Below are 16197 nucleotides of genomic sequence, written 5' to 3' on the forward strand. Positions count from 1 at the left end.
GTCCAAGAGACACAGGTTTCTTCCTTAACCCCCTCTGTTCCCTTATTACCTTCCCTAAAATGACCCTGAAATCCTTTAATTTCTATGGGATACATCGTCAGTGAATGAATACGTGTCCAAGGATTTTTACAGAGGTGAGTTACTTAGACACTAAGATAGTTTTTTGGGTAGTTTTCCCTATTTCTCGGGTTTTCTCTTGGGGGGTCAGCAGAACCTAGCCTCCTATCTAGGTTCCCCTTTTCTCTCCTCATCACGGTCTCTGGGTCCTGTGGGACACTCCCACCTCCTAAGGTATAAGTCTCCTAAGAAAGTAGTTCGAGGTAAGTACTCCGTGTTGGAACAAATCAAAAATTTTAAGTAATTTGTACTTACCTCTAACTACTTTCGGGTTATGGTCCGCCCATCCTACCCCGAGTGCCTTACAGGACTTATTAGAAACCTATCTGTCAAAACTTACTGGAGCTCGAGACCTGAGCAAGCATGCTCTCTGACCCCGGGTCGTCTCTGGGCGCGTATCACTCCTCCAGAGGTTGGCCCGTATAGAAAACGGGAGTAGGGTAAACTACACAAAATTCTGGTCGGTTGGGAGGAGATCCCAGATACTCCTAAGAAAGTAATTTGAGGTAAGTACTGTTAGGAAAAATACAAATTACTTAAAATTTGTGATATTACAACAATCTGTTCATGCTTAGCACTAATCAGGCCAGAGTTAATGAATACAAACTGGAATTGAAAAGATACATCATCATTCAATGTGCATACAAAATAGCAAATACGTGGAATATACTTCCAGCTGATGTAGTAAATAGTAACATGGTAAACGAGTTCAAGAATAAGTTGGACAAGATCTTAAGAACTCTCTAAGTGCTTAAACTAAATTGCTCTACCAAAGAGCAATTGGAGTCTTTTTGGATGGACTCAAAATTTTAGTCTTTAAGACATCCAAAATCTTTGTAACACACACACACACACACACACACACACACACACACACACACACACACACACACACACACACACACACACACACACACACTCTCTCTCTCTCTCTCTCTCTCTCTCTCTCTCTCTCTCTCTCTCTCTCTCTCTTTCTCTCTCTCTCTCTCTCTCTCTCTTTTTTCTTTTATTTTTTTTTATCATTATTTTTATTATTATATAATAATAGTTCTGACTACTGTTTGGATTGTTAAAGTTCTATTCTTATTTCAGCTGGTACCATGGGAGACTGGACAGAGCACAGAGTGAAGAAAGACTTCGGTTGTTTGGGAAGTTGGGAAGCTACTTGGTTCGGGAGTCCGACAGACGACCTGGCTCATATGTTCTCTCCTACTTAGGACGCTCAGGAGTTTCCCATTTCAAGTAATCATAAACGTTTTTATTACTTTTGTTTTGAATTTCTGATGGTTAAAAGTAATGTAAAAGGTAATATTTATTTTGATGATTAATTGATACTTTGACTTTTAAGTTGTTGTTTGCATTTTGTAAGAGAATGGAATTTCCTTAATTTAACATGACAGTATTTTTGGGATGTGCATGTTCTAAGTTAATTAAGTTCAATTATCAAAATATTTCCAAAGGATGGTCTAGATGAAAGAGAGAGGATTAGAAATCAAGTTATGAGAATTGGGAGGAAAAGGTGTGTAATAATATTGAGAATACTAGGGGGTTTTACACCAATGTAGATGCAGAGAGAAAGCTTAATAAAGATAGATCTCAGAGTAAAATATAGTGAGATTTTGAAGAATTGTTCAGTATGGAAGGATTAATGCTGAGAGGCAGAATGGAATGATATGAGATTGTAAAGGGGTAATGTAGGTTTAAGAATTCTTGAGGACATTAGAGTAGATAAAGGGTTAAAGAGTGGAAAGACAGCAAATGTTAAAGGTATAGTATTATATGAAAGACTTCCTTATGGTGATGAGTGTGATTATTTGTTAACCAGAGTTTGTAAAGTAAGTCTTGACGAGGGAATTCTACAAAATACAGGATGAGAGAAATGATACTGTACATATGTCCATATAGTACAGTACATATAAAGGCAAAGATGGTAGATGTAACTGAATAAAAATTAATTGGATATTTAAATCATTGTAGTCCAATGAGGGTGTAGGGTAGGATTACTATAGAGTGGGTAAGAAAATAGAATGAAGCTGTTGAGATATAGGACATGGCTTGGTTCTTGGTTAGTAAATGTGATGCAAGAAGTATTGAAAGGTGAGAAATGTAGTTGTGGTAAAAAGTGTTTGTAGTTTGGTGGTTCTTGGTTAGTAAATGTGATGCAAGAAGTATTGAAAGGTGAGAAATGTAGTTGTGGTAAAAAGTGTTTGTAGTTTGGGATTGTCTAGTCAGTTATAACCTTTGAAAGTTTAAGAAGAACATAGGTTAGCTTCGAAATGTGCTTAATAGATGTTATGAAAGAAGGTATGGAAAGGAATGGCCTTAATAGTATTATTATTATTATTATTATTATCATCATTATTTTTTCAATATTTAACTTAGCCGGTGATTATATAGCTGCAACTCTGTTGCTCGACAGACAACTCTACGGAAAAAAACTCGCCAGCGATCGCTACACAGGTTGCGGGTGTGCCCAACAGCGCCATCTGTCGACCAGATACCCAGCTCTCAATGTAAACAAAGACTCAATTTTCTCTCTGTCGAGGTGTCGACAAGACGTACTTTACTCGCTGTTGCTAAACTGGAGTTTTTCACATCTATTTGGTGAAGTACTAAATTCTAGTTTTGAGCTTTCGCTATGCAGGTGTTTTATCTTCATCTTAAATCTTGAACTCGTTTTGGATAGATTTAATTATGGTGACAAAGAGAGTATGGACTTTCTTTCACTTTTAAATGGCCGACCCTTCCCTTAGACGGAAGTGTGTTTAGGCTTTTAGTATTATCTTATCACGTTATAGATTTTATATCTCTCCGCCTTTATTAGGCCTCTTCGATTAACTTTCCATTTATTATAAACATATAAAAATAAATTTTAATGTTTTGTTTATATGCGACCTTTCCTGAGAGTAGGCGGTCCTAACTTGGAAACCGAAGTTAATCAACGTTGAGCCCTTTATATCGTAATTAGCTTTTAAAGAGCTAAGGATTTAAAACTTTTTAAATGTAATATTTTATGAAAGAATTTCTTTGATAGTCTTCGTACTGTTTTCAAAGATGAACTAACGTTTAGTTTATTTATGCTACGCAGTTATTGACGTTCAGGACGTTCAACATGCGCTCTATCGTTACGATAGAGAGAGTGTATCACGGTTTCACTTTGCAGTAAGAGTAAATCGATTCTGACGTTTTGTTCATTCTTTCTTAGCTTAAATGTTTTAAATTCTATTTTAAAGGAACTTTTTATTTGAAAAACCTTTCAGTTTTTTCCTTTAGTCAAATAACATGTTTTTTTGACGAAATATAATTGGGCTCTTCTCTTAGGTGCGAAATCAAGAGAGAGAGAGATAGAGACGGAGGGAGAGAGAGGAGAGAAAACGTTCCGTTCAAGCGGGGTAACGTTGTTCTCGAGTTACTCTCGTCCCTAGTCGCTGTACGGGGAGGAAGGATAAAACGTTTTTAGTTTTTTATTCTCGTCCCCAGGCTATGTGCGGTGAGAGATTGAAAACGTAGTTTATATGAGCTAGTGTTTAGTCTCTTTCCCAGCCACTGATTTTTTTATCTTAAAATATGTTTTCTGTTTTATGCATTATACGACTGATTTCGCAATTACTACCTTTTAATGAAGGGTAGAATTGCGTGTTTCAGGTAGAAATCAGTAAAAGTTTCGATTTCAGTGAAATAAGTGCAAAACAGAAAATCGAAGTGATAAAGTGATATGCGCAAAGTGTTACAGTGTTGCGTCCGAGGGTTCGTCTGTTCGTGCCTGTCGTTCACCTAGTCCGGGACCTCTTGCATGCTCCCAAGCCCAGGGGAGAAGTAATGTCAAACGACTTACGGGTTCGAGAGGCCTTGATCAACGAACAGACGTTTTCCCTCTATGGTATCGGGTGTATCTTACCAAGATCTCCCCTACCATAAGACGAGAGAGACGTTGTTTCTCCTCGTCATCCGAAGGCTTTTCGCATAAGAAACCTGTCACAAGGTTTCGAAGCCCTTAAGCGGAAAGTCAGTCCTTTCAGGACAGGTCCAGCGTCCTGGTTACAACCATTAGGACAGCTCTGACCCTATGCAGTCATCGGATAACTGCTCGCCGCCTAACAAAAGCGTAACACAGACTCCGAGAGTCTTTTTTTGTTGGCAAAGTGTTGCGGTCACAGACGTTACCCTCGTCTCTTACCACAACCATTTCCGTTGATCCTTAATGGGTTGTATGGCAAGACATGCAGTATATGCTTGCCTCCCTTATGGAAGACTATTCTGCCGATTAGTCCGTTGAGTCTAGCCGTTTATCTCATCGATATCCTGGCTTTCAGCCAACCTAACGTTCCTTTGTGCTTACTGTTGACGTTGGTGTAGCTTAGTCACGTCAGTCAGGTTGTTTAAAACCACTCTCGATGCGGTCTCGTGTGGTTTTTCAGCCGCATTTGGACGTTAGGCCACTTGCTGATGCTCCTGTTGACGTTCAAGACGTTCACTAACAATCGGAGTTGACTTGTTTTGACGCTGTGCGTCAACCTCCGCATTCTAGAATTGTTTTGACTGCTCAGTCTAGGCAGTCAAAGCAGTCTCGAGTGGACGCTGTGCGTCCTCACGCACCTGTTGTGGTTGACAGTTCAGTTGTTGACAGTTCACAGACTGTCAAGCAGTTACATGACGTTGCGTTCTGGTCCGCTACTAATGCACCAGTGAGTGTGGACTCTGCTTGTAAAGCATTGCCACCACGGTAGGTCTCCCTTGCTTGAGACTCAGCTTTTATTGGACAAGGTTCCTGTAGATGAGGAAGTTGCTGTTCCCCCTCCTACTGATATTCCCTTGAGGACTCTGTCAGATGGAGAGGAGCCTAAAGCTGCTTAGCCCCCTATGGACTTTAATTAAATCATGATGATTTTTTTAAGGATCTTTGTCCGGATCTTTTTGTAACTGCTGTTCCTCGTTCGCCTAAACGTCAGAGCTTACACTAGGCCTAGCTACTTCGAAGCTGTTGTTTTTAAGCTAGTGCTCTCTCGCTCTCCTAGAGAGCTTTACGTTGGCTAGGCGACTGGTTTTTTCACCAGGAGGAGTTTGGGGGATACAGCCTTTGCTTTCCCTTCTTTTAAACTGGTTTATAGAGCGAGAGTCTGATATGACACGAGAGAAGTTCTCGGCTTGGGAGTTCATGCCTCTGCCCAGATTGACTTCTCAATTCTCGTAGACTCTCCCTGGCGCCTGGCCAGGAGACGCTCCAAGTTTTTTACAGGTCAACTTCACAGCTGTTTTCGAGCTTTTGAAGTTTTGCTGTACAATTATGTCATGCATAACAAGGCTTTCAGGGATGGTAAGCGGTACCGCCTCAGTCGCTAACCCCGTCTGTTGCCGCACCTGCTCCCGTAGACCCTAAATGGGCTTTGCTGCAAGACATGCAGTCCAAGCTTGCGTCCTTGATAGAGGACTTTAATGCGGAGAAGGTTGCTACCGAACCTTCTGGCCAACAACCTTCCAACCGGTCGGTTGTGTGCCCTGTTGACGCTGAGGTAACCTACTCGCGTCTGCCAGTTGAGGTGGTTCCTCCACCGATGCGACCCAGTGTGGGTTGCCAGCCGCACGTTGACGTTAAGCGACGCTCGGAGGTGGTTGTTGACGTTCAGGACGTTCAACAACCAGCAGAGGTGACTTGTTTTGACGCAGTGCGTCAACCTCAGCAACCCGGTAGGGTGTTGACTGCACAACCCAGACGGTCTAGACAGTCTCGGGTTGACGCTGTGCTTCCTCGCGCACCCATGGTTGTTGACAGTTTACAGACTGTGCAGCAGTTCCATGATGTTGCGTCCGGCTCCGTCACGCATGCACCAAGTGCGACCGGACTCAGCGAGCCAGACGTTGCCCACTCCGTTGCCGTTTCCTCATCAGTTTTCGGATGAGGAACCCTCTGATGAGGACGTTGCTGAACAACAAGACGATCAGCCCCCAGAATAGATCAAGCCCTGCTATCCATCCAGAAGATGCTGAAGAAGGAACGCTGCTCAGTCAGGCTGTGGATGAGTCTGGTAGGGACGCTGTCATCCGTGGAACAATTTGTGTCACTAGGAAGACTACACCTCCGTCCTCTTCAATACCATCTAGCTTTTCACTGGAAAAAGGACAAGACGCTAGAAGCGGTCTCGATCCCGGTTTCCGAAAAGATAAAGTCTTGTCTGACTTGGCTGACTTGGTTGAAGGACAATATCAACCTAAGAGAGGGTCTTCCCCTGGCTGTTCAGACTCCCAACCACGTTCTCTTCTCGGACGCATCGGACGTGGGCTGGGGCGCGACACTAGACGGTCGGGAATGCTCAGGACTGTGGAACTCGAGTCAGAGGAGCATGCATTTCAACTGCAAGGAGCTGTTGGCAGTACATCTGGCCTTGAAAAGCTTCAAGTCTCTCCTTCGAGGCAAAGTGGTGGAAGTTAACTCGGACATCACCACGGCCTTGGCGTACATCTCCAAACAAGGAGGTACCCTCTCACTGACGTTGTATGAGATCGCAAGGGACCTGCTCATCTGGTCAAAAGGTCAAGACATCTCCCTAGTAACGAGGTTCATCCAAGGCGACTTGAACGTCATAGCAGATTGTCTCAGTCGGAAAGGGCAAGTAATTCCAACCGAATGGACCCTCCACAAGGATGTGTGCAAGAGACTTTGGGCCACTTGGGGTAAAACCATCCATAGATCTCCTTGCAACCTCGCTGACCAAGAGGCTTCCAATCTATTGCTCTCCAGTCCCGGACCCAGCAGCAATACATATAGATGTTTTCCTCCTAGATTGGTCACATCTCGATCTCTACGCATTCCCACCGTTCAAGATTGTCAACAAGGTACTGCAGAAGTTCGCCTCTCACGAAGGGACAAGGTTGACGTTAGTTGCTTCCCTCTGGCCCGCGAGAGAACGGTTCACCGAGATACTTCGATGGTTAGTAGACGTTCCCAGAAGTCTTCCTCTAAGGGTAGACCTTCTACGTCAGCCACACGTAAAGAAGGTACTCCAAAGCCTCCACGCTCTTCGTCTGACTGCCTTCAGACTATCGAAAGACTCTCGAGAGCTAGAGGCTTTTCGAAGGAAGCAGCCAGTGCGATTGCTAGAGCAAGGAGAGCGTCTTCCATTAGAGTCTACCAATCGAAGTGGGAAGTCTTCCGAGACTGGTGCAAGTCAGTTTCTGTATCCTCGACCAGTACCTCTGTAGCTCAAATAGCTGTTTTTCTCTTATACCTGAGAAAAGGACGATCCCTTTCAGCTCCCACTATCAAGGGCTACAGAAGCATGTTGGCATCGGTCTTCCGGCATAGATCTTAGATCTTTCCAAACATAAAGATCTGCAAGACCTCCTTAAGTCTTTTGAGACCACCAAGGAGCGTCGTTTGGCTACCCCTGGATGGAATTTAGACGTGGTACTAAGATTCTTCATGTCAGACAGGTTGGAGCCGTTACAATCAGCCTCCCTGAAAGATCTCACTCTTAAGACTCTTTTCCTGGTATGCTTAGCCTCGGCTAAAAGAGTCAGTGAGATTCATGCCTTCAGCAAGAACATCGGATTTTCGTCAGAAAAAGCCACTTGTTCGCTACAACTTGGTTTTCTAGCCAAAAATGAGCTGCCTTCTCGGCCTTGGCCTAAATCTTTCGATATCCCAGCTTATCGGAGATCGTAGGCAATGAACTAGAAAGAGTCTTATGCCCTGTTAGAGCTCTTAAGTTCTATTTAAAGCGTACTAAACCTTTACAAGGCCAATCTGAAGCTTTATGGTGTTCAGTTAAGAAACCATCCTTGCCTATGTCAAAGAATGCTTGGTCAGACTTTATCAGATTGTTAATACGAGAAGCTCATTCACATCTGAGTGAGGAAGACCGAACTTTGCTTAAGGTGAAGACGCACGAAGTTAGAGCTGTAACAACTTCCGTGGCCTTTAAGCAAAATATATCTCTGCAAAGTATAATGGACGCAACCTATTGGAGAAGCAAGTCAGTGTTCGTGTCATTTTACTTGAAAGATGTCCAGTCTCTTTACAAGAACTGCTACACACTGGGACCATTCGTAGGAGCGAGTGCAGTAGTGGGTGAGGGCTCAACCACTACAATTCCCTAATTCCTTATCCTTTTAATCTGTCTCTTGAAATGTTGTTTTTTTATGGGTTGTCCGGAAGGCTAAGAAGCCTTTCGCATCCTGGTTGATTTGGCGGGTGGTCAAAGTCATTTCTTGAGAGCGCCTAGATTAGGGGTTTGATGAGGTCCTGTTGTATGGGTTGCAACCCTTGATACTTCAGATCCTAGGGGTCGATCAGCATCCTAAGAGGATCGCGAGGCTCCGTAAGGAAGACGTACTTAAAAGGCAGAGTAATTGTTCAAGTCGACTTCCTTTCCAGGTACCTATTTATTTTGTTTTTGTTATTTTGATAACTTCTAAAATGAAATAAAAAACTCTTAGCTCATAAAAGTGTAAACATATATTACTGGTCTCTACCCACCATCCTGGGTGTGAATCAGCTATATAATCACCGGCTAAGTTAAATATTGAAAAATGTTATTTTCAATATTAAACTTACCCGATAATCATGTAGCTGTCAACTCCGTTGCCCGACAGAATTCTATGGAGGGATACGCCAGCTATCACAATACTAGAAGGGGGTGTACTTACCAGCGCCACCTGTGGCCAGGTACTCAATCATTTGTTGTTGACACCTCCTCAATTATTCCTCTGTCGTGCTTCCGGCTAGACGTTCTGGGATACGCTCATGGTCTTCGAGTCTATTCATGGATATTTGGTGAAGTATTCTCTTAGATTAACGGCTGTCGCATACTGGAATCCTTTTTATATTAGCTAGATAGCTTTTATATAAATACTGATTAACGGTTAATGAATTTTTGCTTGTTTTTGGATCACCCTTTGACTAACTCTTTGAAACAAGATGTCTGACGTTTCGCAAGCTCCCTCCCATAGACGATGTAGGTCTTGCAATAGGCGTATTCCGAAGGCCTCGGTAGATCCTCACACTGCTTGTTCTGACTGTAGGGACAGGCCCTGTCTATTAGAAAATCGGTGTGAGGAGTGCGCCGGACTTTCGGAATTGGATTTTGTACGTCTTTTAAAATATTCATCTAAGTTAGAGAGAACTAGAGTTAGGAGAAGTTCTTCTCACTCTTCTATGTTTTCCTCACCTCATGATCCCCTACCTTTTCCTACCCCTGTAGTGGCTACCCCCGAACCTACTGTGTGCCCTCCGCCTGATATGTCAACTGTTTTGCGTGCTATTCAGGCTTTAGGAGATAAAGTAGAATCAGTGGTTAGTGACCATAAGTCTCTGATGGCCGAGGTTAAAGAACTGAAGGTCAAGAGTGCAGTGGGTGGAAATAGTGCCAGTGCTGTGACGAGTGCTAGTGTCTGTGCAGTGCCAAGTGCTAGTGGTGCCAGTGTGGTGCGTGAGGATTTTTCTGTGCGAGCCAGTCGTCCTCCCAGTCCGGGACCTCTTGCAAGCTCCCATGCCCAGGGGAGAAGCAATGTCGAAGGGCTTAAGGGTTCGACAGGCCTTGTTAGGCGCACAGAATTATCCTCGGTGGTTGCGGGCGTGTCTTCCTTAGACCGTCACTCCCACCTGCAGACGATTGAGCCCGTCTTCTCGTCCGCTGATCTTCATGCAGGGAAGAAACGTTGGTCTCAGGTCTCGAGACCGCTTAAACGTAGAGTTCAGTCAGCGAGTGCTCAGCCAGGTTGTAGTCATTGGCTCAGCTCCGACTCGCCTCAGTCATCGGTCGACTGTACTCCGCCCAAGAGGAGTAAGGTTCTGCCTTTACAGACCCCGACTGTGACTTTACCTCAGTCTGTTATCGTTTCTGCCGACCCCAAGTGGACCCTGCTTCAGTCCATGCAAGCTCAGCTTTCGGACTTGATGCGTGAGTGTCGGGCTGAGAGTGTTGCACCTCCTCCTCCGCCTACACTCCCTCCACCTGTTCTCGCTCCGCCTGTGCTCGCCCAGCCTGCACCTGCTCCGCCTGTGCTCGCCCAGCCTGCACCTGCTCCGCCTGGTCGCAGCACCATCTGCCAGGCGTACGATGTTGAGCCTCTTTCGGAGTTTGCTGTTCACAGTGTTGTTCAGCCTCAGCCTTCTTTAAGGCAACCCTTGCTTTGGGATCAGGAGAGTTATTCCACTCTTCCTCCTCCTCCCCTTGCTGCTCCACCAGTGGTGCAACTCTCGGTTGGGGTACAACAACCTCTCCCCTCCGTGAGTCTGTCTGCTCAACCATCGCTGCAGCGAGCTCAACCCTCATCTAGGCAAGCTCCTCTACACCATGGACTTGCGCCTCAGGAGCCTCAGCTTGCGAGAACTTTACATTGTTCTGCGCAGCCTCAACCTTCTCATGCTCCACTCATCTCACAGGAACAGGAACGGACTACTCCGCCTCCGTCCTCCGCTCAGCTTGTGCAATCCTTGGGTTCAACTCTTGCTAGGAGTCAACCTCCTTCACCCATGCGCCTGCCTTCTGCTCCGTCTGTTGTTCAGCCTATGCAGTCTGAGCCTCAGGTTTTCCCTCAAGATAAGGAAACCTCTGTTATTGTTCCTACCCGTTCTGACTCTGCGGTTCAGCATTCTGGTCCTATTGCTTCGCTACCCTCTGCTGATGAAGTGTCGGATGATGAGGAGGCACACCTTGATCCCTCATCAGACGTGGAGGAGTCTAAGCTTTCTCCATTGTCTATTGATTTTCGAAAGGTCTTGGCTCTACTCAGGGAGCTTTACCCTGACCACTTCGTCTCTGCTGTTCCCCGCTCTCCTCCATCGGAGTTTTCGCTAGGCGTACAACAAGCTAAGTCGAACTATACTAAGCTTGTCCTAGCTAGATCCTCCAAGAGGGCTTTAAGGATCTTAGGGGAGTGGCTTCAGTCTAAACAACACCTGGGCAAGACTTCCTTCATGTTCCCTCCAACGAAGCTCGCTTCGAAAGGTTGCGTTTGGTATGCCACAGGGGAAGCACCAGGCTTGGGAGTTCCTGCCTCTGCCCAGGCTGACTTCTCAAGTCTGGTGGACTCGCCTAGGAGGACTGCGATGAGACGCTCGAAGGTTTGTTGGACCTTCTCAGACCTGGATCATCTTCTGAAAGGGTTGTTCAGAGCTTTCGAAATGTTCAACTTTCTCGACTGGTGCCTGGGAGCCCTCAGCAAGAAAACATCTCCTGCGGACAAAGACTCTGCCATGCTAATTATGTCCTGCATGGATAAGGCTATCAGGGATGGATCGGGTGAGCTAGCGTCGTTATTTGTATCAGGGGTGTTGAAGAAAAGGGAACAACTGTGTACCTTCCTCTCAGCCAGCATTACACCGTGCCAGCGGTCACAGCTCCTTTTTGCTCCACTCTCAAAGTTCCTCTTTCCCGAGGAGCTAGTTAAGGACTTGTCGGCTGCCCTGATACAGAAGGACACGCACGATCTTGTAGCCTCATCGGCTCGTAAGTCTAAGGTTACCACCTCTGTCCCCAAGACTTATCGCTCCCCAGTGGCTGATACCCCGGCCACTAGGTTCATACCGCCCTTTCGTGGTAGAGCCCCCAGCCGAGGAAGCTCCCGTCCAGACTCTCACAGGGGCAAGTCTAGGAAAGGACCCAGGACATCTAAGGGAAAGCACTGACTCTCAGATTCTCCAGACAACAGTAGGAGCCAGACTCAAGATCTTCTGGCAAGCCTGGGAGAAGAGAGGTGCAGACGCACAGTCTGTCAGTTGGCTGAGGTACGGTTACAGGATTCCATTCTGCCTCAAACCGCCTCTGACCACATCGCCCATCAACCTCTCTCCCAACTACAAAGAAGAGGACAAGAGGCTAGCATTGCAACAGGAGGTGTCGCTACTTGTGCAGAAGAAGGCAGTGGTTATAGTCCGGGACCATCAATCCCCGGGCTTCTACAACCGTCTCTTTCTTGTAGCCAAAAAGACAGGAGGTTGGAGACCGGTGCTGGACGTCAGCTCTCTCAACGAGTATGTCACCAAGCAGACGTTCACAATGGAGACGACCAAGTCGGTCTTAGCAGCGGTCAGACAGGAGGACTGGATGGTCTCGTTGGACTTGAAAGATGCATACTTTCACGTTCCCATTCATCCAGACTCCCAACCTTTCCTGAGATTCGTTTTCGGAAAGGTTGTCTATCAGTTCCAAGCCCTGTGTTTTGGCCTAAGCACAGCTCCTATGGTCTTTACTCATCTGATGAGGAATGTAGCGAAATTCCTGCACTTATCGAACATCAGAGCCTCCCTCTACCTAGACGACTGGCTGTTGAGAGCCTCCACGAGTCGTCGTTGTCTGGAGAACCTCTCTTGGACTTTAGATCTAATCAGAGACCTAGGTCTATTAGTCAATATAGAGAAATCTCAACTCATTCCCTCCCAATCTATTGTGTACCTGGGAATGGAGATTCAGAGTCGGGATTTTCGGGCTTTTCCATCGGCCCCCAGGATAAACCAAGCCCTAGAGTGCATCATGAGCATGCTGAAGAGGAGCAATTGCTCAGTGAGACAGTGGATGAGTCTCACAGGGACCCTCTCATCTCTGGCCCTGTTTGTCGAGCTAGGGAGACTCCACCTCCGCCCTCTTCAATTCCATCTTGCAGCTCATTGGGACAAGGGCTCGACTCTAGAAGCAGTCTCTATCCCTATCAACCAAGAGATGAAGACCACTCTCCGGTGGTGGAAGCACAATCTCCTTCTCAAGGAGGGTCTATCATTGGCCATCCAGACCCCCCATCTTCATCTCTTCTCGGATGCATCGGACTCGGGCTGGGGTGCGACCTTGGACGGACGGGAATGCTCAGGAGTATGGAACAAGGAACAAGGATTACTCCACATCAACTGCAAGGAACTGTTAGCAGTTCATCTTGCCCTGTTGAACTTCAAGTCCCTCCTGCTAGGCAAAGTGGTGGAGGTGAATTCAGACAACACCACAGCCTTGGCTTACATCTCCAAGCAAGGAGGGACCCATTCGAGGAGCCTTTACGAGATCGCAAGGGACCTCCTCATTTGGTCAAGAGGTCTAAACCTCACACTGGTCACGAGGTTCATCCAGGGCGATATGAATGTTTCAGCGGATCGCCTCAGCAGAAGGAATCAGGTCATTCCCACGGAATGGACCCTCCACAAGAGTGTGTGCAACAGACTTTGGACCTTGTGGGGTCAACCTACCATAGATCTGTTTGCCACCTCCATCACCAAGAGACTTCCGCTTTATTGTTCCCCTGTTCCAGACCCTGCAGCGGTTCATGTGGATGCTTTTCTTCTGAACTGGTCCCATCTCGACCTGTACGCATTCCCTCCGTTCAAGATTATAAACAAAGTTCTGCAGAAATTCGTCTCGCACGAAGGGACACGGCTGACGCTGGTTGCTCCCCTTTGGCCTGCAAGAGAATGGTACACAGAGGTACTTCAATGGCTAGTCGACTTCCCCAGGACTCTACCTCTAAGAGTGGACCTTCTACGTCAACCACACGTAGACAGGTTGCACCCAAACCTCCACGCTCTTCGACTGACTGCCTTCAGACTGTCGAAAGATTCGCTAGAGCTAGAGGCTTTTCGAAGGAGGCAGCCAGTGCGATTGCCAGAGCTAGAAGAATTTCCACTCGTAGAGTCTACCAGTCTAAGTGGGAGGTCTTCCGAAGCTGGTGTAGAGCCAATTCAATATCCTCTACCAATACCTCTGTGATCCAAATAGCTGACTTCCTTCTTCATCTTAGGAATGAGAGATCCCTTTCAACACCTACGATTAAAGGGTATAGGAGCATGTTGGCCTCAGTCCTCCGCCACAGGGGTTTGGACCTGTCTTCCAACAAGGACCTTCAAGACATTCTCAAGTCTTTTGAGACGTCTAAAGAACGTCGTCTTTCCACTCCAGGCTGGAATCTAGACGTAGTCTTAAGGTTCCTTATGACATCTAGGTTCGAACCTCTCCAGTCAGCTTCCTTCAAGGATCTTACCCTCAAGACTGCTTTTCTCGTTTGCCTTGCAACAGCTAAGAGAGTCAGTGAGGTTCATGCCTTCAGCAAGAACATTGGTTTCACAACCGAATCAGCTACATGTTCTTTTCAGCTTGGATTCCTAGCAAAGAACGAGCTTCCTTCACGTCCTTGGCCTAGATCGTTCGAAATACCTAGCCTCTCCAACATGGTAGGTAACGAACTAGAGAGAGTTCTTTGCCCTGTCAGAGCTCTCAAATATTATCTGAAGAGGTCTAAACCTATTCGAGGACAGTCAGAAGCCTTATGGTGTGCCATCAAGAAACCCTCGAGACCCATGTCCAAGAATGGGCTTTCGTACTATATAAGGCTTCTGATCAGAGAAGCACATTCTCACTTAAAGGAGGAAGACCTTGCATTGCTGAAGGTAAGGACCCACGAAGTAAGAGCTGTAGCTACTTCGTTGGCCTTTAATAAAAACCGTTCTCTGCAGAGCATTATGGATGCAACCTATTGGAGGAGCAAGTCAGTGTTTGCATCATTTTATCTGAAAGATGTCCAGTCTCTTTACGAGAACTGCTACACCCTGGGACCATTCGTAGCAGCGAGTGCAGTAGTAGGTGAGGGCTCAGCCACTACATTCCCTTAATCCCATAACCTTTTTAACCTTTCTCTTGAATACTTTTATTGTTGTTTTTATGGTTGTTACGGTAGGCTAAGAAGCCTTCCGCATCCTTGGATTTGGCGGGTGGTCTATTCATTCTTGAGAAGCGCCTGGGTTAAAGGTTTGGTAGAGGTCCTTTAGTAGGGTTGCAACCCCTTGTACTTTGGCACCTTTGGGTTGATTCAGCCTCCAAGAGGAACGCTGCGCTCAGTAAGGAAGACGAACTTTAAATAAAAGGCAGAGTAACGGTTCTATTCGACTTCCTTACCAGGTACTTATTATTTCATTGTTATTTGAGATAACTGTTATATGAAATTTGGGATACTTAGCTATCCTTTAATCATGTACACTGGTTTTCACCCACCTCCCTGGGTGTGAATCAGCTACATGATTATCGGGTAAGTTTAATATTGAAAAATGTTATTTTTATTAATAAAATAAATTTTTGAATATACTTACCCGATAATCATGATTTAATCGACCCTCCCTTTCCTCCCCAGAGAGAACCAGTGGACCGAGGAATAATTGAGGAGGTGTCAACAACAAATGATTGAGTACCTGGCCACAGGTGGCGCTGGTAAGTACACCCCCTTCTAGTATTGTGATAGCTGGCGTATCCCTCCATAGAATTCTGTCGGGCAACGGAGTTGACAGCTACATGATTATCGGGTAAGTATATTCAAAAATTTATTTTATTAATAAAAATAACATTTTTGATTATAAAATAAATTTTTGAATATACTTACCCGGTGATTATAAATTAAAAGACCCTCCCTTCCTCCCCAATAGAGACGCAGTTGGACGAGGAGAAAATTGAGTCTTTGTTTACATTGAGAGCTGAGTATCTGGTCGACAGATGGCGCTGTTGGGCACACCCGCAACCTGTGTAGCGATCGCTGGCGAGTTTTTTCCGTAGAGTTGTCTGTCGAGCAACAGAGTTGCAGCTATATAATCACCGGGTAAGTATATTCAAAAATTTATTTTATAATCAAAGTAACATATTAAGCTACAGCCATAATTTCAAGAGCAGAAAGCAATAATGTGAAGTGCTCCAATATAGAAAGTAAATGAATAATGAATAAACTATGTATAAGGAATGAATACTAATTTTGAAATATTTTGAGATCAGTAACAATGTCAAAATAGATCAGTCGTATAAAAACCATAAATTGAGGCTCATGTCAACCTGAAAAGAATTTGAAAAAATTTTGACATTCTGAAGTTCAACCAATTAGCCATCAGATTAGGAAGATCATTACACAGTCTGTTCACGGCTGGAATAAAACTTCTAGAATACTATGTAGTATTGTGTCTTATGATGGGGAGATCCTAATGCAATGGATTATATAATTATTAAAAATCTCATACAACAATTCCTAAGGAAATAACTGAATGGCGATGCCAAAAATTAATATCAGATCAGGAATAAGGAATTTAATAAACCCCAAGTATATATCCAAAAAATTTGGATAAGAATCAGC

The 16197-nt window shown here is 45.2% G+C and overlaps 1 protein-coding gene across 1 annotated transcript in view; it reads left to right on the top strand.

Moving 5' to 3' along the window:
* vap (RAS p21 protein activator vap) overlaps positions 1-16197 on the top strand; it is a 157054-nt gene that overhangs the window by 16770 nt on the left and 124087 nt on the right. Inside the window, exon 2 of the mRNA XM_068379143.1 lies at positions 1210-1359. Coding sequence (XP_068235244.1) covers positions 1210-1359 — 150 coding nt within the window. The remainder of the gene's footprint in view (positions 1-1209; positions 1360-16197) is intronic.

This window comes from Palaemon carinicauda, chromosome 8 (genome assembly GCF_036898095.1).
Source record: "Palaemon carinicauda isolate YSFRI2023 chromosome 8, ASM3689809v2, whole genome shotgun sequence".
In the NCBI taxonomy this organism is placed as follows: Eukaryota; Metazoa; Arthropoda; class Malacostraca; order Decapoda; family Palaemonidae; genus Palaemon; species Palaemon carinicauda.